The following is a 26097-nucleotide window of genomic DNA, read 5'->3' as shown; positions in this document are numbered from 1 at the left end:
AGAAAGACAATTAGTCTAATTGGATGTTTTTGTATTGCTCTATGAAGAGCAGAAATCATGCAAATAACAAATAAACATACACAAATGTATCACAAGGCTCATCATTCGGAATTGCACAAATATATTTGTACATCTCGTTTATTTAAATGTATATATTTTTGAATGAATATCTTAGCCGGTTTTTGGTAGGCTACTGCTGTAAATATGAATTTGCAGGAATCTTATTATATATACTACAGACCTTCTTGATCTCTGCTTGTTTATTTTGTAGAACATGTGATAATTACATAAATACTTTTTCTTTCTCCGCTTCTGAACGTTATCAATTAAATCCATTATCAATTGTGGAGCGCGCCTCTGGATCATCTTCACGAGGTGCAAAGAGGAGCCGCGTGAAGAAAACCAGAATGAAGCAAGTTAGTTCCTGTGAGGACCTTCAGAATAAAAGGTTAAAATACAAATATTACATTTAAGTTGTTTTGAGAACTCAGAACACACTTAAGAGAGTAAAACCCCACTTTCTGTTGATGTAAAATACAAAATGTCTCTCCATACCTCCTCTTAAAATGCGAACATTGTTCCTCTAAAATCCCATGCTCGTATTCTGAAATTAATTACATCCAGTTTCCGGTGTTAAAGTGTCAGGGGTCTCCTAGCTTGATGCAGGGGTGCTGTCGAAAGCCTGCAGCTTCAGAAAAATAAAGCAGACTAATTTATCCTGGGTTTTATAATCGTGCCGGAAGATGGTGGCTAAACAGAGGATCCGCATGGCCAACGAGAAACACAGCAAGAACATCACGCAGAGAGGAAACGTGGCCAAGACGCTGGTGAGCCGCTAACTGAAAGCAGCGAAGTGCCAGCATGACATTAGCCCAGATAGGTGACGTTCTCTCCGGTATGGAAGCAGCATGATGAGGGGGGTGGTGGTGGTGGTGAAGTGTGTCCTCCTGCTTATCACACATATGTCATACAGCAACACATCTTGGTCCTATCTGATACATTATGACCCACCAGGCTGAGCTGCTTCATCATTAAACATCTTATTTATGCTCACCGCCCTCCGCAGTGTCACTTGACGTTATTTTTATTTTTTGTGTGAAATGATGATAATAAAACATGTGCAGGTTATGTAATGTAGGCTCGGATATAGCTAGGTCAGTGCTGCTGGTTGATTTTTGTAATACATGCCAAAAATGTTGGTGGTGATATGAAGCACTTTTTAAAGCATTACCCAGGTGAAACCCCCAAAAATATATCAGTAAATGAGTCCAATCAATATTTAAAGCTGACATTACAATACATCACATCTCAAATGTAATTGTGTGATAGTTTTAGTGTACCAAATGTTCATGTTATGGCAAATTAAGTGTATTTTGGGACATGTAATAAAAAAAACTATTAATTAATCGAAAGATAAATGACCAGGCATATGTCTGAGTCTAAAGACAGCATCAGATGTTTGGATTTACTGGCTGTAGTTTCATTTATGATTAGGATATAAATGTGTAGTGACTAGTTAGCATACCGAGGCGTTATGTTTTATCTGGTAAACATTACAAACAATAATCTGATCGATAAATCAATTATTGATTTGAGATTAAATGAATGTGTTCATCATTTGAGTCATTTATCAGTTTGCCTATTTACTGGTTGTAGCTTCTCAAATGTGATTATTAGCTGATTATCTGTTTATTGTAAACTGAATATCTTTACTGTGATTTGAAGACATCACCTTTTGCTCTGGTGGATTTGTGATTTTACCACTACTTTGTGACAGTTGACAAAACAATCATACTTTTGATTGTATCACATTTGTAAGCTGATGGATTTGCAGACATTAGTTTCCACTCTTCTGAGGGCCTCTCATCCATGTTGGCTGAAACTATTTCAAGGTTCATTGTTGACCTTGGAAACAGCAGTTGACAAAATAAACTCACCACAATGTCCATTTAGTATCTGATCTCATAGTTTCCAAGGTCAAGAAATACTGATGAAGACTCTTCCACTTATTCTCTTTGCCATGATATATCTCTTTTCCAATCAACAATAAACAAATCACCTTTTTTTGCTATCCACATATTATTTAAAAGGCGGTTGTATTCAGTTAATTTAGCCATAATTAGCAGTGAAAAATAAAGGCTTCTTCAACCCTTTAAGACTCTTGCTAACAGCCCAGCCATTGCAGTCTGACAATGTGACAATTATGTATTATCCTCCTCTTCCTCTGTCACTCAATGTAATTTAAACAGCAGCTTAAAGGTCAAACATTGAGGCTGCTCAGGCTCTGTTTCCCTCCAGAATCGTTAACTGACAGTAACAACTTCCATCACCAAAAGCAGACAACCCTCTAACACTTCCAAACTGATGAAATCATCTGTTGGAGGCTGATGGTTTCTCCCTAAATCTGTCTAGACTGACTGACTGACTCATTCTGTCCCACTCATCAAAAAACACTAACTCAGCACCTCTCAGGGTATAATTAGACACTCAGCTGTGTTCAGTGTAACCACAAAGTTGTTATTGTGGTCATTTTGGTGAGCAGCACAACAAACCCGATCATCTGTGGCAGGTTTTGAGGACAAAGGGTGACCAGGCAAAAAGCAGCAGCAACAACTACCTGAGCGGGATGGAAATGGAATCCCTTTTGTAAATCTATCCATGTAAAGCTATTTTACTTTCGCTCTGCAGCATCTGTCACATTTCTGTTGAAATGCTGATACACTAAGGATATATGTGTGTGTGTTTTCCATAGCGACCACAAGAGGAGAAGTATCCTGTGGGTCCCTGGCTGCTTGCCCTCTTTGTATTTGTTGTGTGTGGATCAGGTATGCACTTTTGTTTCTTACAAAAGAAAGGGTCTGTTTGTGCAATGAAGTAAATTAGTATAGCTAATATAGTCGTGGATTCAACAAGTTCTCACTCCGAACGATTGGTTAGGACCCCTTGGCTTCACTTTTTAATACACATTTAAATCCTTTAGTGTCATTTTTCAACGTGCAGGGTAGTCCAATAGACTTCTACACATGGATATCGTTGTGACTACTTGATTAGTGTTAGGAAAAAAATATTGGTGTGTGTTCAAATAAGTATGTTTGTTTAGTAACTCAAGCTACGTATGGGACACAAGTATTCACATTACTTAAATTAACTTTTGTCAATTAAAAAGATAAAAATTGACTATTGGCAGCCCACTGGTTTAGAGTCCTGTGTATTGTTAATTCCAACCACCCTGACTTCCTTCCCTAATCCTGTCATAATAACAGTGTCAGCATTGAGGGGTTCAGGGAGTTAAACGCCTAGGCCCAAGAGTTGGGAGTGAGAAAATCGCTGGTTAATTATGTAAACATCAATAAGATATGTTCATATGCTGGTGGATTCAAATCATAATATAGCAAACTAGAGTAGTGTCAATAACATTACATTGAGCAATAACTATACCAGCACCCTGAAACTGATGCAGCTGAATTGAGTTCAGCTATGTTTTCCTTTACTGATGTTTCTCTGTGAAAAATATCCATAGAATTGCGGGGTTTTGACAGCGCTGACTGTATTTTGGTTGTCTCTCAGCCATATTTCAGATCATCCAGAGCATCCGTATGGGGATGTGACGCAGAAGAAGCATCCGTATCCTCACCCCCACACTCTCACTGAGCCTGGCTAGCCTGCTCCCCCACCCAGAGACCACGCAGACTGACGCTACAGCCCTCATAGAGAGAAGCCTCCCCATCCTGCCGCCCATCCTGGGGACATCCCTCCCCCCCCCGATAAGTGTTTACAGTGTTGCAGTCTGTGGTACTGACAACTTTTCTATGGACAGTCTCAAACCACGCCGGCTGGAGAACATGTGTGTCTCATTACTCACTTGGCACTTGTGTGTGTGTATGAAGTTTTGACTGTTGACGTGAGAGTGTGTGCAGCCATTGAATCCTGCTGATATGTGCCATATCTGTCCATTCAAGTATATGTCTGTGCAGTGTGAAAATAATATTTTTTCAAATAAATGCCAGGAACAAGTTGTACTTCTTTCATCCAAGTCCCTGTGTTTATCAGTGCACACACACCATTTTGCTTGGATTGTATTAAGGGTATTTACACCCTGTAGAATAACTAATCAAATAAAGTAGCCAACTTACTAAAAGTTACATTCATTGTATGTCTGCAAAGTTTTAAACGCATCAACCTTTATGACATTTTTATCTAAGCCTTGTACTTGTCCATACAATATGCATGACTAAGCAGCAGCCCCAGGATATATTGTATCGTGAAGGACCCCCAGACACATTACATTGCATTTAGCTGACGCTTTTATCCAAAGCGACTTACAATAAGTGCGTTCGACCAACAAAATACAACTTGAAGAAAACAGAATCATATAAGTACATCAGGCCTCATAGAGCAAAAACATTTCAAGTGCTACTCAACTGGCTTTAGATAAGCCAGCCCTTTATTAGTATAAAAGTGCTTCGTTAATAGTTCTATCGCTCGAAGTGGAGTCGAAAGAGATGAGTTTTCAGTTTGCGCCGGAAGATGTGCAAGCTATCTGCCGTCCTGATGTCAATGGGGAGCTCATTCCACCATCCTGGAGCCAGGACATGGTGGAATGACACTCCATTAGAGGTCCGGACTAAGCCAAGAATGGCCTTAAATCATAGTTAAAGATGAGTTATAGACATCTTAGAATTCGTTCATTCATTATTATCAATATAAGATGACCCAGCATCCTATCCTTTTTCAAAAGTGGCCTATGGATAAGGAAATAGTGTCCTTGGTTTAGCTTGTTGTTTAACTTGAATAGCAGTTGTGTCTGTTGAGAGTATTTCCTTTTAGGGAACAACTCCATTCAAACTGAAGCACACATATATTCATCAATCGTTTATTAATTCCTATCCTCCATACAGCATATGTTATTAAAGTGAATGTAAGAAAATAATATTGTCTCATTTTAGGTGGTGCCAAATTATACGGACATTTCCAAGGAAAGAATAACACATGTATAGCATATTTTTGGTCAAAAATCAGAGGGCCATCCATGAGCAGTTTGAACCAAAACGCCTCTTGGTCATAGCTTTTATCTGACTGCTAACAAGAGAGTTCTACAACATAGCTGGCAGTGATTCAATGACAGCTAGAAGCAGAGGACTTCAGCAACACAGCAAGCATACAGGAAGAAGCGTGACACGACAAATGGCCGGTCAGCATCCAGCAGACTGAGCTCAGGAGGACGAATAAGAAAGAGAAGCTGACCCAGGTGATTATTCTTCCTTAAGCAGTTTATTGAAAGTTGTGATGTGCAACTGTCAAGTGCAATTGTGGTATTTATGTTACTATATCTTATCCGGTTTTTTGCAGAAACATGCACAGAACATGAGCATACAACTGATACACAGAATGTTATGAAAAAAAGTGTTTTATGTTGAGTTTTAAGATATTGTTCATCCAAAAATACTTCAGTCAAAGAAAAGTGCAATACGCCAGAAGGAAAAATGATTTTACATTAAGTTATTGTTGCAGTAAGGGATATGGATAACATTGTTGGCTGTTGTGTTGTAAGTTAAATAACCTAAACTCCTGTCCACCCAGTCTTGAAAATACAGCATTAAAAATAGACGTTCCTCGCTCACCCGTTTCAATCTGTGTGACCAAGATAACCTCTGTTTCTCTCCTTCTCCTCCCTATTTTACATGGTACTTACACTATACAGAAATATACATCTTCTTCTGCCCATCAAACTTTTAGGAAAAAGAGAAAATGCAGCTAAGCCCAATGTCTCAACCCTGTTGAATAAGGTTTAAATGACATGCCACTGCAGGGTTGAGAGAACAGCAATGATGAGCTTTGTCTAGGGCAAAATGAGGAGCTTGAAAGTGAAATACTGAAATAGAATATCACCTCCTCCATAAGAAACCACCGTTTGTTCATCCCAGCAACCCACATTTGAAGTAACGTCATCAATGCTGCCATGTATTGTTCAAAACACCCTCCCACCCCTCCCCCATTCCAGATGGGGACTTTGTCTTAATAATTGCTCACATTCCTCATTTGTCACTCTGAAGGCCTTTTTATCTTTCTCTCGAATATCTCAGCCTGTAACTTTAGGATATAGCCTTGAGAGGGAACCACTTTTTAATTTACATCATTCAGCAAAAAGGTAATACAATCCTCTACCTCGTACTCTTCCATCGCCACCATCAGTCAAATCGACATCACTAAAATCCAGACAGTGATTTTTTTTTAATCTATAGCTAAGGGTATTATCGCCACTGATAAGCAGTTTTGTTTCTTCTTGGTAAGACATTCTCATTGATATGTCCAAGGGTTTTTTGGCAAATGTTCTGATGATTGAATCCTCCCCCGAAACCAACCGCCCCCCACACAGCATTTCGAAATTGTCCCACTCCACCGCCATGTTGTAAAGCACTGCGCTGCTCGTCCCGCTGGCTGCATCCTTCTGAGAGATAAATATGTGCAAATTCTTGCCTTGACAGCGTAGCCTCCTGCTGCAGAAGGCAAGGCTTAGCTCTGCTGCTGTAGCAGAACTGAAAAACGATTCAGTTAGTCCGTCAGTCTGTGCAGACCATGCTACGCCGACGGGCCAGAGCTGTGCGAGTTGGGCTGGGTGAGTTGGGTGGTGTTTGGGGGTCCCGGTGTTGCCGCTGTTGGAGGCGCGGGCGGGGAGCCGGTCTGAACCTGCGCCTGGAACTGGGCCATCTGCTCAGGGCTGGCTAGGGTCTTCAACAGGGTGTTCTCCTGCTCCAACTGGGAGTTACGGTCGATCAGCTCCTTGATCTGCTCCTTCAGGACCTCCACCTCCTCACGCACGGCGTACATCAGGTGACTCTTCACCAGGTCCTGAGACACAAAGAGATATGGATTAATGGCTGAAATAAAACAACTTATTGACTTAAAGAAGAGTTAAGCAATCATCTTAACCAACCTGTGGCCCATTCTTGATGTTTAATATCTCATTTCTGTCATGTAAAGTCACTTAAATAACAACTGAATATCAGGCTATCCCACCTGGGGTGCTGGCCCCGGCCAACTGCTCTTATATGACAATGAAGTACACATAAAATGCTGTTCAATATATTGCGTTTATGTCATACATGTGTATGTTTAAGAAATGTTATTTAAATAATCCTACATATGACAACTAAACATTTTTGGACAAATCCTGTATCCTATATCACTTACACGTGTAAGAATATTACACTTTAAATATTGTGGCATTCCCTTGCCTTGTAACCTACTATAATATGAAACCGTTTTCTTCCGATAAGAATGAAGAATAACTTAAAAATCAACAATTTATAATGTGATTAAGTGCTGAAAAAATTATGATATTAAATAATTACGTGTAGTAAGTGGGAAAATATATTTAAATGTGATGTCACATAAAACACAATCTCGCTACTATTGCAGAAGAGAAATTGAGTATATTCAATGGTGCCACGTCATTAACCCTGCCCACATTTACATGGGGGCCAATCAGAGGCCGAGATATATTTAAGCAGGCATGAGAGCCTTACAGTTTGCCTAGCAACAGAGCCGACAGCAGCGACAACAACAAAGGGAAACAGAAAATAAAACTAAGATTTTTTTTAATGAAAAAAAATATTATCATAGTTTAGCAAAGACATGTAGTGCGATAAAGAAATGAAAAATAAACTTTAATAACACGTTCGTGACTTTGTCTCAAGTCGGGAACAGCCGGTCGTTTCAGGTATTGTTAGCTACTTTAATACTTCGACATTAGCATTAGCATGAACAGTTTTTTTGAAGACATCATATCTTTACAGTTATTTATGGAGTGGTTATTACAGTACAATCCAAAGTTACACTAATTTCACTCCACAGTAAACCTTAGTCCTTTTTTTATTTTGTCACTAAGGTTTTAAATGAATAAACTCACTGTTTCAACTGCATCTCATCACAATGCAAATCCTTAAATAGCCTATATTTTCTTGTTAACTAATATTTGTAAACACCCACTCAGTATGAAGTATATATAACAATAACATTTTCCACCAAGCAAAAGGGAAGAAGTTGAAACTCACCATTGCTTGTTCAATCTTGTTGTCTATGGCCACAACACTGGCCCCCGAGGAACTGCAAAAAAAGAAAAGGGAAATGTTTTAAAACAGACTGCTATATAGTGTAACATTAATACAAAAGGATTTAGAGCCGCAGCCTTTCCTTTGCTCTTGCTAGAAATGTGGGTCGTTACTGGAAGCTTCTGGAAATGTCTATAAAATCAACGGGACAATTCCTGATGTCCTGGAAAGCGTTTATGGCAGTGTGGTCTCTGGGTGTAACAATACTGTAGCATCCCTCCTCCATCACACATACATTACCGACCGAGAGCCCTGAACACACAGGCAGCTCTGCGGGAACTAAAGTGCTCCATATGTAACACATAGTATGTATTTTACCCATTGTCGAGTTTGACGTGTGAGCTCTCTGCGCTCAATAACGACGACAGAAAAGATATGGAAACATTTCTCAGCTGGCAGACGCCTAGATCCATAGCCACGGTGAAGCAGGGAGTGTTCATGCTGGTCATGTTTCACAGTCCGCTAACAAACACACCCGTGTCCCGACCTGGTCCCGACTCGACCTCCTCGGTCTGTAAAGGCACATCCACACGGGCTCTTCTAACACTGTCCGTTAAGAGTGGTGCACCGACAGCAGCGGTAGCAATACAATTCAAGGTCAGCTCATCTCGGAGGTACACACACAAAAAACTGCAGCTCGGGATAAGCCCGCATAATTTATCCAGCGACGAGATCCCGGCCCCTGATTGGTCGAGAGTGACGCTATTTGCGTAATTTATTTAGGAACGCCCCCACCTGCCGCTCAGCTGATGCGTTTATCATAAAATAGTCTGAGAACAGAGAGAAGGCGGATGAAACCGGGGGAAACCGGATGAGAAGGGAAAGCGCAGAAGTGCTGGAAAACAGGACAGGGGAAGGGCTAGATGTTGGGCTGGACAATGCACGTTAATCAGCTACTGTTTAAATATCTATGTGTCAGCCCCTAACCCCATGGATGCCTCAGTCTTTATAATCAAAGGAATGTACCAGTATCTTAACCTGATTGATGGGATTTGATTTGATAACAAAACAAAGTGTTTTAACAGTAAGGAAATGACTAGGATAATGTACAAACAATGTGTTGGGTAAAGTGTTCTCTCTCCACAATGCAAGAGTAAATATTAACATGTTACAGGTTTGGATACAAAAAAAGTATTTATTTCATAGACTTTAACGCATATTCTGGATCATTTACCCATATTTTGAAGAGTGTATATTTTAATGTTTACACTACTCTTTCGGCAAGATTAATTACCCTGTTTCAGGAACACCAACGTATAGCCTACAAATCGTAAATACCTACATCAAAATGGCCTGCATCATATTTCCAACACCTTGCAAAATAACTGATATTTACAGTAAAAGGCATAATATCCATGGGATAATAATCAGATAGAAATACACCAGGAGAAGTGGTCGAATCAAATTCTCTGGATGTTTATAAAGTGCCATCATGTTGTCTGTACATATGATGCCCCCATGTGGCCCTGTACAGCAGTGCAGACTTAGCCACATCATCACAGAAAGCCTGGCAAAACAACCTCCAATATTTCATTAAAATGATTCAGTTTTACTTAGCGCGGAGGGCTTGAACTATTGGAAGGTGCATCAACAAATCCATCATTATACTCTCCTGTAGCACCAACTGGCTCTTAAAAAAAATAAGACAATAAATAATACTGTTGATTGGTAGATACTATATCATCAATTTCCCTGGGAGATGAAACACCTGTCAAAGGTCTCTAAGACAATGGAAGCCATGGGAATTTAATGAGGTCAATCTGACTCAATGTTACTACACATCCAAAAATGCCTTTACAGAGTGGAGTATCTTGGGTCAGACCGACGCACCTATAATAACTGCTCCATACAGAAATTCCCAACATAGACATAATACTCAATAAGACCCCCACCCTCCCACAAAAAAACCTCCTGTACAGTCTGAAAGGCCGCTCTCACACATTCCAGGTACACCCAAAACCTCAAAAATCATGTGTACAAAAACGGAATCCTGATTTATTTTATTACATTAGGGCTGCAACTAACAGTGATACTTTATTGATTAATCTGAAAGTTGTTTTCCAGATTCATCCTTTGTTTTATGAAATTCAAGATAATAACCCAAGGCTGATGTATGTAAATATCTTGTTTTGTCAGTAAACAAAAAAACGATATTCAGGTATGTAAAACACAGAAAAGCTGCCAATATCCATCTTTTTGGAGGTTTTTTTACTGCATTTTCCACCATTTTTGCATGAACATTTAAAAGAAATCATCCATCAAAACAGTTGATACTTTTTTGGTTGCAACTCATTGATTATTCAACTTATCATTGCAGCTCTCTCACACAACTGTTAAATAATACAATAAAATACAAGAATAAAGTTGGGTGTCCCATTGAGCAAACATGAGCAAAAAAAGGAGGCCATCTATGAATTATGCTGATGTTTATATTTTAAAAAACACCCTCAAATAGTACTAAAACAAGTCATTGAAGTACTAAGTACTATTGAAGCGCAGATGTTGTTTAAAGAGGGTGACCGCGGGAAAACTTCCAAAGCCGAATGGAGTATTGGGGAAGATGAATGGGAGAGGGGGAGGATAGGGAGACATATTCAAATCCTGAACAGAGAACAGGTTGAGCACCTTTTCAAGTCATTTGAAAGTGAATAGAAGGATTTTCAATAGCTGCTTATGCTAATGTAGGTGTCACAGCATAGTCCTGGCTCATTAAGCACCAGTACCAAGACGATAAGCTCAAACACAACCTGTGTTTACCGTCAGCTGCTCACCTCAGATCCCAGTCAAACACTTATTGAGAAGTCAAATCACTTAATGAGAGACTCTAATGGCGCATTTCCACTGCAGCGGGTAGCCCCGTTTAAGCGTCCTTAACCGTCCTCAAGCGGCCAGGCCAGTTTTTGGTGGCCTTTCCATATAGCCTAGTACCGGCTAGCGGGTACTTTTTCCCTCTTTTCCGGCCCCATAAAATCGTGGTTCTATCAGGCCAGGGCTAGGGCTGAACTAGTGACGTCAACACTCTCGACTGCTGATTGGTCAGAGAGAATCGTCACAAGATCGCGCGCGAGTTCATCCCTAGCGTCGCATATATATCTAGAAGCAAGCTTGCAGCATTTTTATAAACAGCATTTTGTAAACGGATGAGCTACAAAAATGGCTACGTCTAATAAGAAAAGCACACCGTGGTCGACCGAGGAGGTGACGACGTTCCTACATCTCATTGGGGATGATCAAATCCAGCGGGAGCTCGACGGAACAACTCGAAATGTGAACAAAAACAAAGCCGATCGCCCCGCCTACACTGCGTTGCTACCCCAGGTCCTAAACTGTAATGGAAATGCGCCACGGCCTGGGCCGGCCAGCGAGGCAGAGCGAGGACGCTTAGGGACGCTTAAACGGGGCTACCCCGCTGCAGTGGAAATGCGCCATAAGCTACTCTTATCTCTTCCGCTCTCTTCACTGACTAGAAGAAGGGTTTAACTAATTATCCAGACCATAATAACTGCCAAAACTGCAGCCCTTGAGGAGTCACACAGTTTGAAAACACACTGGAACTATAACTGGCTGCTAACAATATATTATTGTAAGACAATTTAATTGTCACATTTTAAGCAAGACATGATGATTTAAAAAATACATCCAGAGTCTTGTTTAGTCTGATTAGTGAGGTTTGTAAATTAAAGTTAATATTTTGACCTTTTACCACAACATTGACTTTTTCCTTAGAATCAGAATCTGGTTTATTGTCAAGAAGTTGTACACCTTCAGGGAATTTGCTTGGATGTATAACATTTGTTTATCTAAGAAACTGCTAAATCACCATATCTAGTTTGCACCAGTTGAGTGGACACATTTGACTGTTCCTGTGGGGCTTAGTGGAGATGCTTACATCTCAGAAGTACTGCTGTATTGGCACACCACTTGCATGGCCTTGCTAATTTGCTGAAAAACAACAAGAGCCCAGTGACCCACTGAAGCACCTTAACGGCCCCTACACACGGCGGCGTGCGTTGCCGCTTCAACGCTTCTGCCCATTCACTTTGAATGGGGTGACGTCACGATTCGCCGAACTGCATTGTGGGAGCAAAGCGTAGCTTGTCTCGCGGTGCTCGCTGCAAAAGTAGAGCAATGTTCTACTTTTGCCGCCTCGACGGAGGCGTCAGCCAATCAAATCCCGCGTATGCAAATCTGACAGCACAAGCGCTAGCCAATCAAACCGCGTGTATATTGGGAGAGCCAGACCGCAGTTATTTCCCATATGTCAAAAAATGGAGGAGAAAATTATCGTGGCGTTAGGGAATCACCCGGTACTATATGACCAGTCCCTCTTTACATACAGGGATACAAACCGGAGGAGCCAGGCATGGGGGGAGGTGGCAGAGACAGTGGGTGACACTGGTAGGTTTTCGCCTGTTTGGGGAGTTTATATCCAGTGTACTTCGTTTGAATGGACAGCTAGCAAGCATAGACAGTATATTTAGCCAGCATGGATGTAGCATGAATGCTTTGCTTTGTATGTCCGGGGCGGGACATTCATGTGATTGGTTGTTGGTCGCGTTGTTCTTAAAAAAATCCCCAAGCTTCAGACACGCCCACCGCCAATCGGTAACGCACGCCGCCGTGTGTAGGGGCCGTAAGAGGGAAATGACCCAAACTGTATGCAAATTGCTCGTGGTCAGGTTTGCAAAACAAATATCCAAAACTGCGTCCAAACATAGTTTACAATTTTCTGATATAAATATATATTCTACTATGCATAGAATCCTAAATATGACTTGGATTTTTGTATTTCTATCAAAATATATGGAGAATCGGTCACAGTATATTGTAATGGGTTATCTTTAATAAAAAAATAAAAAAATAAAGCTTATCGACATAGAAGGCAAATGTTAGAAATACCTCTCAATATAATGCTAACAATCCAGCGATACCACTAAATGTTGTCTAAAATAATAAACATAAAAACCACTCCCCTGAGATCTGATTTACTACAGGGCTTACTCACATTACATCATACATGTGTACCTAAAGAAAACTAGTGTCCATGTAGCACTGCATGTATATTTCCAGCTTTTAGTTAAAACATATTTTCAAAATGAAAACAGCCCCGGATCGATCACTGCAACAGAAAGCCTTTAAGATCACAACAAAACAATCATAACAAAGGAAGTCAAGCTTCTGTTTTAAGGAATTTACCAGAGTTACCTATGTGTTGCAACATTGTTGCAGAAGAAGAGGTGACTTAATGTGAAACGGACCAACAGAGCCGTTACAAAACAGCCAAAATATGGCCAGCAAATCAGTGACAAAAAAAGGAACAAGCTGTGGGTTTGGTTACTCGCAGTCTCCAAGATAGATTACTAAATGTCACAAATGTACATAACAGATGCATGTCATCTTTCTTTCCACACTTTTCTACAGTTCCCTTGTTATCACAGCACACTTGAGATATGCCTACCCAGCAAACCTGTTTGTGGAATACTTAAAGTCTATTCTTTAGTGTAAAAGCTGCCCCTGAAGCTATGAATGACTGAATGGAAACAGTATAGCCGAGAGCCTTTTGTGTGCAGCTACTGTAGAGATTGGCCCATGCTGAGCCGCCCTCTCTGGGGACCCCGTCTTTATTTTACCTTTTGAGATGCTGCTCCAGCTCCCAGAACAAAAGCTTCATTGCCATCTCGTCATGGCCTTGTACTCCCCGTGCTCTCATGGAGCCGTCCGTCAGCGGGATCATGTAAACTCCAAAGTATCAGAGCCTCCTGAGCCTCTTTGTGTAGTGTTTTCTGACACCCCTCGCTCCTTCTTTAATGTAGTGAACAGATCTGGGTCGCTCCCTACAGATGCATTGGTGAGTGCGGCTGCATTGGGAATCAGAGGCAGCCTGTCGGGTTATGATGACTGTATATGTGTGCTCCTCATTTTCCTCTGTCTATGTCATCCATTTGTGTTTGAATGGCTGACTGGTGAGGGAATTACTGCGTACAGACAGAAGCTGGGCGTGTGGTGACGTGGGCTCACGTGATCCTGGGAGTTACATAAACCATCAACAGAGATTAGCATGTGGTCCAGTGATTTCTCTGCTCCTACTCCGTGATCATCCGCCCTCTATAGCCCAACACATGGATGTACAATAACTTTAAGACTCAACTCTTCAACAACCCTTCAGCAGCTCTCTTTTTACTGGAACATACAATTATGTGGCCCTATAGCAGGATGGAATGTTATGAGCACACAAGAATGTCGATGTACAGTAAATGCAATATAAATATCTAAACGTCCCCTGCAATTATAGAAGGTTCAAATTAGCAGTAAATATTGAGAAATCAACAGCCGAATAAATAATCGGCAACTTTTTTGAATAATCGGCTTATCGAAAAAAACAATCGTTGCATCAAAAGTGGCAGAAAAGGCAGTTTTTAGCTCAAACTCCTGCTTTAATTTGTTTGATAATATAATTAACTGCATTTCTATAAGTTATGGGCTGACCAAACAATACCTTTAAGGACATCATCTTGTCCTTTCAGAGACTGGGATGGACGTTTTTCACCTTTACCTGACATTTTACAGAACAAAGGATTAATAAATAATTAAATAATTGTCAGTGCTAGCACTATTTTAATGTGATATATAACAGACTTGACCGTAGAACTTAGAATGATATATTGACATTATATCCATATTGTCAAATGAGACTAGAAATCAGCTTGGATATAATATGGTTATTTGGCTTAAGTGTTATATTTTCCAGGCTTTAATGGCTGCATAACAGTAGAGCAATGTCATTTTCTAATAGTTCTTTTTCTAAATGTTAATTTGCATTCGATAATTATGAATCACCATACATCCACATCACTGATATTTATCAAAAATATTAAATATATAAAAAATGAAATATTTTGTCAAAGCACCAATCAACCGTCAAACCCTCAAATATGGTCCCAATGTCGATATCTTTGGCCAAATATTTGGTGGCATTTGATATCATCTATTTCTCCAACCCTATAGGACAGTTCAGATTGTCATTTTTGAACACGCTGTACTTTTCGATGCCAGCGCGATAGTGACCCTGTGCCTCAGGGTCTCATCTTGTCATTTCTCATTGAAAGCCCTCTCAAGATGGCTTAGTGCCTCTGCAGACAGAAAACACAACGTGCACTCGCAGGGCCTCCGCGGCTTAGAGACAGCCGGCCAAGAAACAACAGGTAGAGCAGGGGCATAATGCCGGGGATTTCACTTGTCCTAACAGACTCCATGTGCTGGGGTGAATCGCTATCACATGACTTCTGACCTGGGTTATACAGAAGCCTGCTTAAGCACTTTGAACCTCTGCCTCCCTCACTTTTTATCAAAACAAATAATATTCTTGCTTATCAACCAAAAAACTAAATTGAAGAAAAACAGGTTTTCTAAATGTTAAAGGCTCTATGTATCGTCTTAATCTGCAAATACACCATACACTACACCACAGTCCAGGAGGACACCCAATTATTGCGGAGGGATTTCTGCTTTACACGTTCAAACCTTTGATGTACGAGCTAAACCCAAGGTTCCTTTACATCTTCCCTATATGGATAATGCAAAAAATATGTGCTCTAGAAACTGCACAGCCCCAGTCTGATGAAGGCCACGTTTGTCAGACATCAGCAACATCTGTCCTAACAGCCAAGTGCTAAACACATCTGTTGCTGGGCTATCATCGGTCTTTTCTTCTGATTTGGTAACATCAAAAACATGTCGTCCAACTTTTAACCCAAAGCAGCTTTTGAATACCCTTGAGGAGCCAAACAGGCTGTGCAGTATCATGCTTAATTTCATATCAACAATGACTATAACTGATAGTCATCCTCTAAACACTACACATAGTTCACTCCCTGCTTCAATTCTCTAATGAGGAATGTATCACTGTGAATGCTTCCCATTCATTCACTTGAATCATATGCCATCAACTACTCTGATCAAATGCAGTCTGGCTTGTGAAGCAACAAAGGTTAATGTATGCAGCCATGAGCAGCAGGCCCATTTATTAATGCATGTCTTCTACTCATCAAACAAATGTGCTCTTCAGCTACGATTTCAAACATCATTAAAAGATCAAATCACACACACAGAAAGGAAATATATCCAGTTACTGGCTGTTGGGTACAGCCGCCTGACACAAGGGTTTATTTCCTTAGGAATGTTTACTAGCACTGCTGAGAAACTTGCTTCATTATGACAGCTATGCAAAGACATCATTTTGATGATTAGATTCATAATTTTTCTGACTGATTTGGCAATTGCGATATGTTTTGTGATATGAGGGAAAGATCATTTTGAAACATTATTTGCATCGTTGAAAAATATATAAGAATGATTATGGTGTGACGGACGATCTCTGTAGCTTTACAATACTTAATTCAGAATAATATTGAATCTTTTACAAAATATTGCCCTTAGTATTGGATATTGCCCTTCTTCATGAACTTGTGATTAATTGTGCAGCCCTGGAGAGAAGTCCTATATGTATGTCAGTTATGTTTCTGGTTTATTTCCTTATTTCTATCTATTGGCAAAATGTGTCTTACTCCCAGGAAGAGGAACTCCTCTCACATATGCTGCGTTTCAACGGAAATGAAAGTTAATAAAAGGGGCCTGGCATGACCCAGCGATGATAAAAGAGGCCTATTGAATAGTTGAATTGTAAAGGCTTTTGGCTGTGCTGTAGTTTGATAGTGGAAAGAACACAGACTTTACCAGTAAGCCCTGGCAGTGGTTTTCCATAGTCACACCCTGACTATGGAGAATGACTGAGAGCTACTGAGTGAGTCAGTCAGGGAGGCAAGGGAGGAATGATGAGTGGCCATTTCGGCTTCCATACGCAAGAGAGAGAGGTGCTATTGGGGCATTTGGGCTGACAGCAGCAAGTCCTTAGTGCTCGCTCTATACTACAATCACGCGCACACACTGGGGGAGAGCCAGCGGGAGAGAAGGAGGGAGAGAGAGTCACCCAGGGACACGAGCTAGAAATGCCTAGATCCACCGCCTCAGCATTCATACTGTCTCAAAGGGTCAGGGTTACAGGGAGAGCGGAAAACAGAAGCAAAGACAAATACACTCTGGCTGCGTTTCACTGCTCTTATTTTTCATTTCCTCGCTCCTCTGTATCACCGGAAGTTGATTTGTCTGCGCCATCTTGAGTAGCGTCCCAGTGGCCTTATTTGTGCCGGAGGACCGAGGATCGAGGAGCGATAACCGAGGAACCATCCGATGAAATCCTCAGACACTCGCCCCGCCCCCTTACTATGGGAGACCGGGCCTTCTGCTCGGCTGCTCCCAGTCTGTGGAATGCTCTCCCCGACCAAATGAGAGCACCACAGACCGTGGAGGCTTTTAAAAAAGGCCTCAAAACCCATCTCTTTAAAAGAGCCTTTGCCACTAGACCTTTTTATCACCCTTTTATTTATTTATTTTGTATTGCTCTTTATTAATTCTACCATGTTGTGTAATGTTTATTTATACTGTTCATGCTCACCACTTGTAGCACTTCGGGATTTGAAATCAAATATGAAGTGCTTTATAAATGGAACCCATTATTATTATTATCGCTCACTGATTGGACGATGCAGCGCATGCACTGATCTGATGCTTCTTGACATGAGAACAGCTTCCCAGCGGAGTGAAGAAAATACATGAACCTCACGAGAGTCACTCCTCAGTTTATACCGTGTTTTGTTTCAATTCCTGTTTCATTTAGTTACACATATGTGATATATCTGAACAACAAAGTGGTCAAAAATCATTTTCTTCATTTTTTGGAAACATTTTCATGATCGCTTTTTTCGTTTTGCATTTTCATTTATTGTCTTTTCCATTCAGTCAGTCATTAAGTGCTATTAAAATGTTAATGTGCTACATATCCAAACAAACAAACAAACAAACGAAGTGTGCAATCCAATGAATGTTAATCTAACTGGGTTTTCATAGATAACATATCTCTTTTTCTTCTCTCAATTATTTTATTTCTTTTGTGCACTCTAATCAATATTAATCAAACTATTGTTCGTTTATACATTTTAAGAATGGCGTTTATCTTTTTTGAGAATGAGTTCTTATTTTATTTTATTTATTGGGGTCTACAACAGATGATACAAATGTTAGTGTCAGTAAATGTGTACTAACAGAGGCGGGGTTGTGTGTGGAAATAACGGGGACAGAGCTGCCATCAGACGATCAGCTGTGCAGCGTCATCACAAACGGACATCGCTTCACGTGACGCTCTGGAAGAAAGGACGTCCCATTGCTCTTAAAACTCATTTCCCGGCTTCTCGTGGTTTCCTTGCGTCCCTCCATGCTTCCCTGGTGGGAGGGACTAGTCACAGGGAAACGACGCAAGTGAGGGACGCAAGGAATCCATTCAACCAAAGTTAAATGCAGCCTCTAAAAGAGCGGTCCAGGAATCAGTCCTAAGCCCGGGAATGAGTTAGCATTTAGCACTTCCTGGTTTCCTCGTCTCAAAGTTATTGTGAGATGCCTGAAATAAGGTCTGTAGAACACATTAAACGAGAGTAAATTCCACCCTGATGAATGTCTGAAACTTTATGTGTCTTATAGAAGGAGCTTGCTCACAACTGACTAAATGAGACTACTAAACAGCATCACACTGAACACGAGTCCGCCCTTTAGCTAAGCAGTGGTTCCATGCAGTCATGAGACCGTCATGTAGGTCAGTTATAGCTTTATGTTTACTTTTACTTCTGGCGATTGCCTTTACCATTCATCTATTCCATGAATGTTGGGAAATTATTGAAATGTGACAGGATTATCCAGCTGAGCACATGTGTCAGTGTGTTTGCCATATTCCAAAATCCCATTGCTTTTTGCTAAGAGAGCAAAACAATGCTAACTTCCGGGTCTGCTTTCATAATACGTCATCACTGCATCACATATGGTTTGATGTATATGTTTTGTATTTTTTACGCCCTGTTCGATTCTTAAAGTTGATATTTGTTATATATCTTTGCACTTAATGTAGCTTATCATTGGCTCATAATTTTGCGTAAAGCCTTTCTGAATTAAAAAGCAAACATTTATGTATTGACATATCGAATTCATGGTTTGCATTTCATAAAATACAACTTATGATATATGATGGTAGAAGAAATATTTGTCGTTCTTTTTTTCCAACCATAGAAGACACTGGACTAACTGACCAACCTTAACCACCAGCCATGGTTAGGAAAACAATACACAGCAACTCTGTGCAAATCACATCAAGCAAATAGCCTTAACATGCAAAAACAAAGGCGTGGTCCTTGAACAGCCATATAATGATTCAAGACTAAAGGAATTAACCAATGCTTTCTCAATCATAGCCTCCCTCCACTAAATTCTATCAGTAGCAATTTGCTCAACAAATGGCCTCTTTATTAACCTCAGAGTATGTCCCCACTCTCTTGCACAGTCACAGAAGATCCAAGTTGCATAACAGTGATTGAGCAGCAGGTTTGAGTAATGCGGGGTGAAACCTGGCATTAAAAGGATTAGCATCCAAAGAACACACAGCGCTCCGAGTCCAGACAACAGAGGATAGGAGTAATGCCGACCGCAGCAATACAGATAGAGCAAAGATGAGGAGAGAAGCCCACTGTGTGGTGGGTGGGGGTAATGTAGTGATGCTTATTTAGAAATTAAAAACACATACATTGCATGTAAACGCATTACATTTTTTGACATTCGCATAATCCGTTTCTTTGGTTTTACTATTTATAGGCATGTGTTTGTAGAATAAGAAAAGAAACATCACTTTATTCAAACAACATTTCTCTGTGTTTGAAGTCAACAGACACTGGAATGGAATGGCTGCCATACATGTAGAGATTGAGATTTAAGGAAAACATTAGAGTGCCTCTCTTAATTTTTTCCCGAGCTATAAGTGAACTCAAACTTATTTCCAACAAGTTACTGTTACACCTCAACACCTCAGCTATATACACACAATGGGTGAGTCTGAGCTGCAGCAGTGTCGCTGAAATTATGATAACAAATATTTTGCACTTTCACATTCAAATAAACAAAGCACTGCTCTCACTAATGCATGTCCTTATTCAGAGAGAGACCCCTAAGTCGCCTGTGCTTAGTTTTCATGTTTGGACAGTTTCAAATTGGTATTGATGAAACCACATCTCTACTCTCAACTCTTATTAGTGCTCGTACAAAATAAGTGTATCCTCCTCTTCGATTACAACATCTCTGTTTTTCTAGAGCTTCTTATCTCTTAAAGACTGATGGAGGAGGAGAGCTTACTCACTAATGTCTGGGTCACAAACGCAGCCTCCACATTGTAGGAGGCTGTTTATTTAGATACTCCACCGAAGCACATGACCAGGTGATTCATGATTCCCTCATGCCCTACTCTACATTTCAGCAAACCTCCCTCTGACACGATCAGCAATCCTCGTAACTAAAACAGTCCAAGCTGTGGACGCGCTGGTAACTTATACAGATATTTTTGGCATCAGCAGAATTCCTATTTTCAAACCTATCTTCTGACCAAGCTCACTTCTCTTGCAAACAAACGAATGCTCCAAGAGTTTTTCCTGAAGGCAACTTCAACAACAACATGTCTTCTGACATTATTAGCTGATAGAAAAGCTGGAAAATGTCAGACAGTAAAAAACGTATGTAAATGGTCAAATTAAGCTAGTATTATGGTAAACAAACCGCTATTTTATTAACCTTTAGATATTAAGATCGAGTTCCAAAAAGTGGCTTAATAGCAAGGTTTCTTGTTCTCTTCTTCAAATTCCCAGCCGAACTTCGTATAACTTTTCTGTTTAACATCTCTAAATGTCCTCCTGACATGAGATTGGATTGCTGCGTTTTACAGTTCCATTCCTCCCAACCCCACGTGCTTTTCTGACCCAGTTTTTACCATTGCAGTCGATTTACTCTGCTCCATCCTCATTTGGGATGAGTCTCTGAGAACAGAGGGACTGAAGGTTTGGGTGTGCCAGAATTGATTTGTCATTGACCGGCCAGGAAATTGATGGAGAATGGTAATGTTCATCGGAGTTTTTTGATCCAGCATTTCCAAAGGGGAATGTTGCCTTGAAGCAAAGCTATTGGATTGATTGTCTTTGGAAACTGCACACCAAATGATTAGAAATTGCGACAATATATAAAAATTCTCTGAATCCCATTTGACCTCTTTCATGCATCAGAATTATTTTAGAGTAGATATTGTGCTCGTTCATTTGTAGTGTGTTTTATGGTCCGTTTGTGTTGTTTGTCTTTATTGTTGTAGCAAAGTTATTACTGTTCCCTTGGCAAGGTCACTCTTGGGAAAGAGATGTACATCTCAATGAGACTTATTCCTGTTTATATAAAATATATATTGTATACATGTATAGAGAAAAGAATGATGCTCATAGGTTCTCATAGTTGCTGCTGAATTAGGTCAGGGAGAGTTCAAACAATCAATACATCACTGAAACATTTAGGAACAATTAGGCTACATGCCCTGACCCTTGTGTGTGTGTGTGTGTGTGTGTGTGTGTGTGTGTGTGTGTGTGTGTGTGTGTGTGTGTGTGTGTGTGTGTGTGTGTGTGTGTGTGTGTGTGTGTTGAGGGGAGGACTGAGTGGATTAACTTTGCTCTGACGACATCAGAGCTATCAAAAGCTTGGCTTAGCTACACACTAACAAACTCTTGTTTTCTGCACGGCCTTACAATCAGGAAAGACAACACAGACCCCATCATCATCATCATCATCATCCTCATGCCACTCTCACTGAGGTGATCCTTCTCTGGGTATTCCTGCTTTATATTCAGGGTACCTGCATCCTGGTCTGATTTGGTAATCAACCTTAAATGGCAAATTGCTGGCATGCTCTCTAAAGAGACCTCCAGTGAATACCATATTACTGAGTACAATAGGTGACCAAAATTCATGAACAAAAAGTGTGTTTCACCAATTTACAATGCAGCTAAACAGAGGAATGGTTTCCAACATGTGGTAAGAAATGCCAATACAACGTGTCCAGCAACACATTATGCAGAAAGAGTAACCGGAACCAACAACGCCATCTTCTGGTGACAAATCAGAGTTCAATTCAAGGTTCCCCTGCAATTCCTTTTAAATTATATTTGGTTTACATGCTTTTTGTCATTTGTGTTAAGTAAAAGGAGCAACTGGACGAGTGGCAGACTCGGGATCTACATAGGAAGCAACCTCATGCACTCTCTTCACTCTTGTCTGATTAAGCAATTATTGAGATTCTCCACTGTTTCCCCGCTTTAGGTGTAACATGAGGACAGTGAGTTCAGGATGTTCAGCAACAGACAACAGGATGACCTCATGCTGCTCTCTTATAACCTGGAATACACTAAACATGGTGCAATCATTACCCAGTTGACAAAAAATGAATCCCCAAATATCTTGATAATCATTTAAAGTCATTTTTCATGCAGAAATTGCATTAATGTTGTTTTTAGCCTCTCAAGAGCGTCTCGCAACGGAGAAACTGTGACGCGCTGGGACGGCTGCTAGTGGAGCCTCGCAGCAACTCTGCTTTTTGCACCACAATCTGCTGCTGCTGAATTGGGACTACTAAATGAGTGAGACTCAAATATCAGAAGTTCAGAACAAGTTTTATTTTTACTTCATTTACTTTACTCAGGGTCACAGAGAGGAAACCAGTTTTAAGATGTTGAAAAGTTCATTAAACATAAAAAGGCATTTCAAAGAAGTTGTGTTATTCTAAATTTTGACACCAAGATTTTCTGATTTTACTGCAAATGTATATCGGTTCCAAATATCGGTTATCGGTCTCCTTGATTACTAATAATCGGTATCGGCCTTGAAAAAGCCATATCGGTCGATCCCTAGTATTCAACACAATATTTTTGGCCCAATTTCTTCTACAATTTTCTGACATTTTATAGACCAAAACAATAAATGGATTTATCTATCAAATATTTTGCAGATTAATCAATAAGGAGAACAAACTGTTATTGCAGCCATAGGGCACGTCTATTTAGATAAAAGTGAGTGAAAACTACAATTATTTAAAAAAGAAAAGTCTTACCTGTTGCAGCAAAAAGAGGAGGCCACAGGAAAACATGAAAGGAAGAAAAGAGAAAAGCTGATTAATGACAGGGGGTCACAAGGTACACACAAGCTAGTTTTCTTCTTCAATATATCAAATTACTAAAAAATATATACGGCATCCGAACAGAAAACCTTCCTTCTGAGCATAAAACACAGTTACTTTACACTAGCAATTAGCTGTTAAAGACTCTTTAAAAAATGTTGACAACCAAGAAGCCAAAATATACCGCCCTGCTAAAATCGTTTTTTAAAAAACAACAACAGCTGACTTATTGAAAGACAACACTGTGAGGCAAATGCTTAATCAGTACAGTGTATTATTGTTAAGACTGGTTGGTATACACTGCCACCTGGTGGAAACTACTGCCGACTCAGTCGATACTAATTCAACTCCCGTTAAGGACCTGAATAGACCTCCTTCTGTAGGGTTGAATTCCTGTCAAGTACTTGCTTTCTGCCAGAACGCCACCAATTAATCCCAAACCCTTTGTTGTTCCCTGAAGTGTCTGACATGTCCAGACTCAACAAGCCTGCTGAGTCGCTCGCTGCCTCATTCAATCTGCACGCTGTCATGTCTGTATGGTATTTAACAAAAACAGTTTTCACTAAAGCAACATTAATTTGACATCTGATAGTTTGCAATCATGATGTGCTTTTCTAATGTCATTCACTGTCATCAAACTAAAGAGATATGTTTTTTACCACCTTAAAAGTATATCATGCTCACAGAGTGCTCATCACTTAAATGCAGGGCCTATAATAACCATTATGTGGGCTTTATTAGCCAATATGGAAAAATGTTATAAGACAAATAAGTTGTAATTTTAAAAAAGACAAATAAAAAAGTTATTTGCTGAACAAAGCCTAAAACAATGTCAGGTATTTTCATGTAGCCCATTTTTAATCCAAGGCTCCTTAAATCCTAGAGTGGAATACATTTCTCTAAATCTGTTTTTTGTCTAGATTTGTGAAAAAGACAATTTCTTTTAAACTGATCATTAGTTTCTGATTCTGAAAGTCCAATTGAAAACACATTGGGTCATTTAACATTGTTTGTATCAAATTCATGAATTGGCAAGATAATGGACTATGTCTCCTTTTGATATGGTAAAAAGTAATAATCCGTATATTCCAGTTAGACTTCATTCACAATAATTCGTTCCCAGCTAGAATATTCCCCAAATTTGGCAACCATAGTCTACTCCGAAAGAATAGATCTTTGCTGAAATCATTGGAATATTTCCCTTAAGCCCTGTTGGAGAGGCATGAGCTCCTACAAGACCTCATCAACCACAATCACACTTAAATACTACAAACCAACCATGCGATTTACAGTCATGAAATATATGTTAGGGTGAATAACAGTTAACCACTTCTCTCATGTCCACACTGTGTAGTACTTTGGTTGAGTCTTACTTAAAGCACCAATAGGATGATGAATATGCTTACTGTGAATGGATTTAAACAATGCTTATGAGTTCCTTTCATCCTAAAATCCTTACCCCAGTTGTTTCATAACAATTCACACCATCATTTCTGTGAATGTATAAACTCTTATGACTAGGGTTGGGAACCGAAACTCGGTTCCAGATGAGAACCGATAAGAAAATGCCGGGTACCGGGTACCCATACAAAATACACAATTTCGGTTCTGCTTAACGGTTCCTAAACGCGGTAGACCCTGTATTCCTACGGGTCCGTCTGCGCCGCGGCGCTGCGGTGACCGGGTGGAATACATTGCGGACTGGCCATCTGTGTTCTGGAGAATCACAGAACGGCCTGCCGTCAGCGGGCCGTTGACGGCCGGCTCGGTACGCTGACGGCCGGCACCGCCTTTAATTTTTTGAAACGGCATCATGTAAGTTGCGCTGACAGGCGACAGAGGTCCACAGTTGCCCCGCAGCAAGGCTTCCCCTGCCCTCCCGTAGACAGTTCACGAGCTCAGTCACTTCATAACACCAAAGATGGGTCGCGGTAAACGCTCTAAAGTGATGCTCCACTACACTAAAAAAGAAAAAGACAAGGCACAGTGTAATGCCTGTTAATAGCTTGCCACAGTTCAAATAAAGCACAGCTATTGTGCAATACATTTGTATTGCATGTATATTTTTTTATTTGTAAAAATGTCAGTTAAAGCTTAAAAGAAAGAATTCTTCCATCTAAACGTTTGACCTCTTTCTTTTAATATTTTGGAATTGAAACGGGGAATCGATAAGAACCGGAATCGATAAGCAGAACCGGAATCGGAATCGATACATTTCAAACGATACCCATCCCTACTTATGACTGCTTTTGACCTCAATAACTCTCACATGACTCCGTCTCAAGTCTCAGATGATGAAGCACAAGAATGCATAAACCTTTTCAAACCGATTCATTTTCCAACTGCAGCACCACACGCTGAACATGTTTCATTCAGGAATGAGAAATAATTTTATGATAACAGTGATGGACGAACTTCTCATGCAAACCTCATAAATTGAAAAGCTGACTTTTAAATATATAACTTACAAAAAGATGTGCATAGTAAAAATATGACTGAACGTGTATTGGCCAAGTAAGTAAAGTGGAATCATTCCAAGTCTTACAGGTAAAAAAGGAAATGTATACTACCATCCCAGCATCAATGAAGGCATGCTGGGAGGAAGCATTCATTCAGCAGCTATATACACGGCACTAAAAGCAGCCTTCAGAAGCCCAATATATGTAGATCCATAGGATGGGCCTGCTGTATGTGGGCAGTTCACAGCTTGCCTACCAGCAGGTGGTAGTACAGCACTATTTACAGAGCTGAAAATAGTTGGCATTAATGCTAGAGTACCCATGCCAAAACAGACCATAGGGAATGTATAAGGTATATATTGCCAACAGCGCATTAATCCAAAAGAAAGGAAACAGG

General features: G+C 40.2%; 2 protein-coding genes across 4 annotated transcripts in view; one reads left to right on the top strand and one right to left on the bottom strand.

The window, feature by feature from the left end:
* The first annotated feature begins 674 nt into the window (after window positions 1–674).
* On the top strand, window positions 675–4017 carry serp2 (stress-associated endoplasmic reticulum protein family member 2). Its single transcript, XM_034236881.1, has 3 exons — window positions 675–827; window positions 2753–2825; window positions 3568–4017. Exons 1-3 carry the CDS (start codon window positions 744–746, stop codon window positions 3606–3608), a joined length of 198 nt encoding a protein of 65 aa, XP_034092772.1. The 5' UTR covers window positions 675–743; the 3' UTR covers window positions 3609–4017.
* A 1232-nt stretch (window positions 4018–5249) lies between these two features.
* tsc22d1 (TSC22 domain family, member 1) overlaps window positions 5250–26097 on the bottom strand; it is a 38069-nt gene continuing 17221 nt past the window's right edge. Inside the window, exons 1-3 of one of the 3 annotated variants that reach the window (XM_034236840.1) lie at window positions 8430–8783; window positions 8055–8106; window positions 5250–6849 (exon numbers count right to left, since the gene is read on the bottom strand). In XM_034236840.1, the coding sequence (XP_034092731.1) occupies window positions 6580–6849; window positions 8055–8106; window positions 8430–8560 (453 nt within the window). In that variant the 5' untranslated portion in view covers window positions 8561–8783 and the 3' untranslated portion in view covers window positions 5250–6579. Of the gene's footprint in view, window positions 6850–8054; window positions 8107–8429; window positions 8784–22721; window positions 23176–26097 lie in introns of those variants that run through there. The other 2 variants (XM_034236838.1, XM_034236839.1) reach the window with 2 other exon arrangements.

The sequence above is a fragment of the Gymnodraco acuticeps genome, unplaced genomic scaffold, assembly GCF_902827175.1.
Source record: "Gymnodraco acuticeps unplaced genomic scaffold, fGymAcu1.1, whole genome shotgun sequence".
In the NCBI taxonomy this organism is placed as follows: Eukaryota; Metazoa; Chordata; class Actinopteri; order Perciformes; family Bathydraconidae; genus Gymnodraco; species Gymnodraco acuticeps.
This window is presented reverse-complemented; position numbering and strand designations above follow the sequence as displayed.

What these genes read in the sequence shown, in the direction of transcription:
- serp2 (XM_034236881.1), top strand. Translation starts at nt 744, where the DNA reads ATGGTGGCTAAACAGAGGATCCGCATGGCCAACGAGAAACACAGCAAG. An exon ending in GAAACGTGGCCAAGACGCTG is followed by an intron (nt 828 to 2,752) that starts GTGAGCCGCTAA and finishes TGTTTTCCATAG; the next exon opens with CGACCACAAGAGGAGAAGTA. An exon ending in ATTTGTTGTGTGTGGATCAG is followed by an intron (nt 2,826 to 3,567) that starts GTATGCACTTTT and finishes GTTGTCTCTCAG; the next exon opens with CCATATTTCAGATCATCCAG.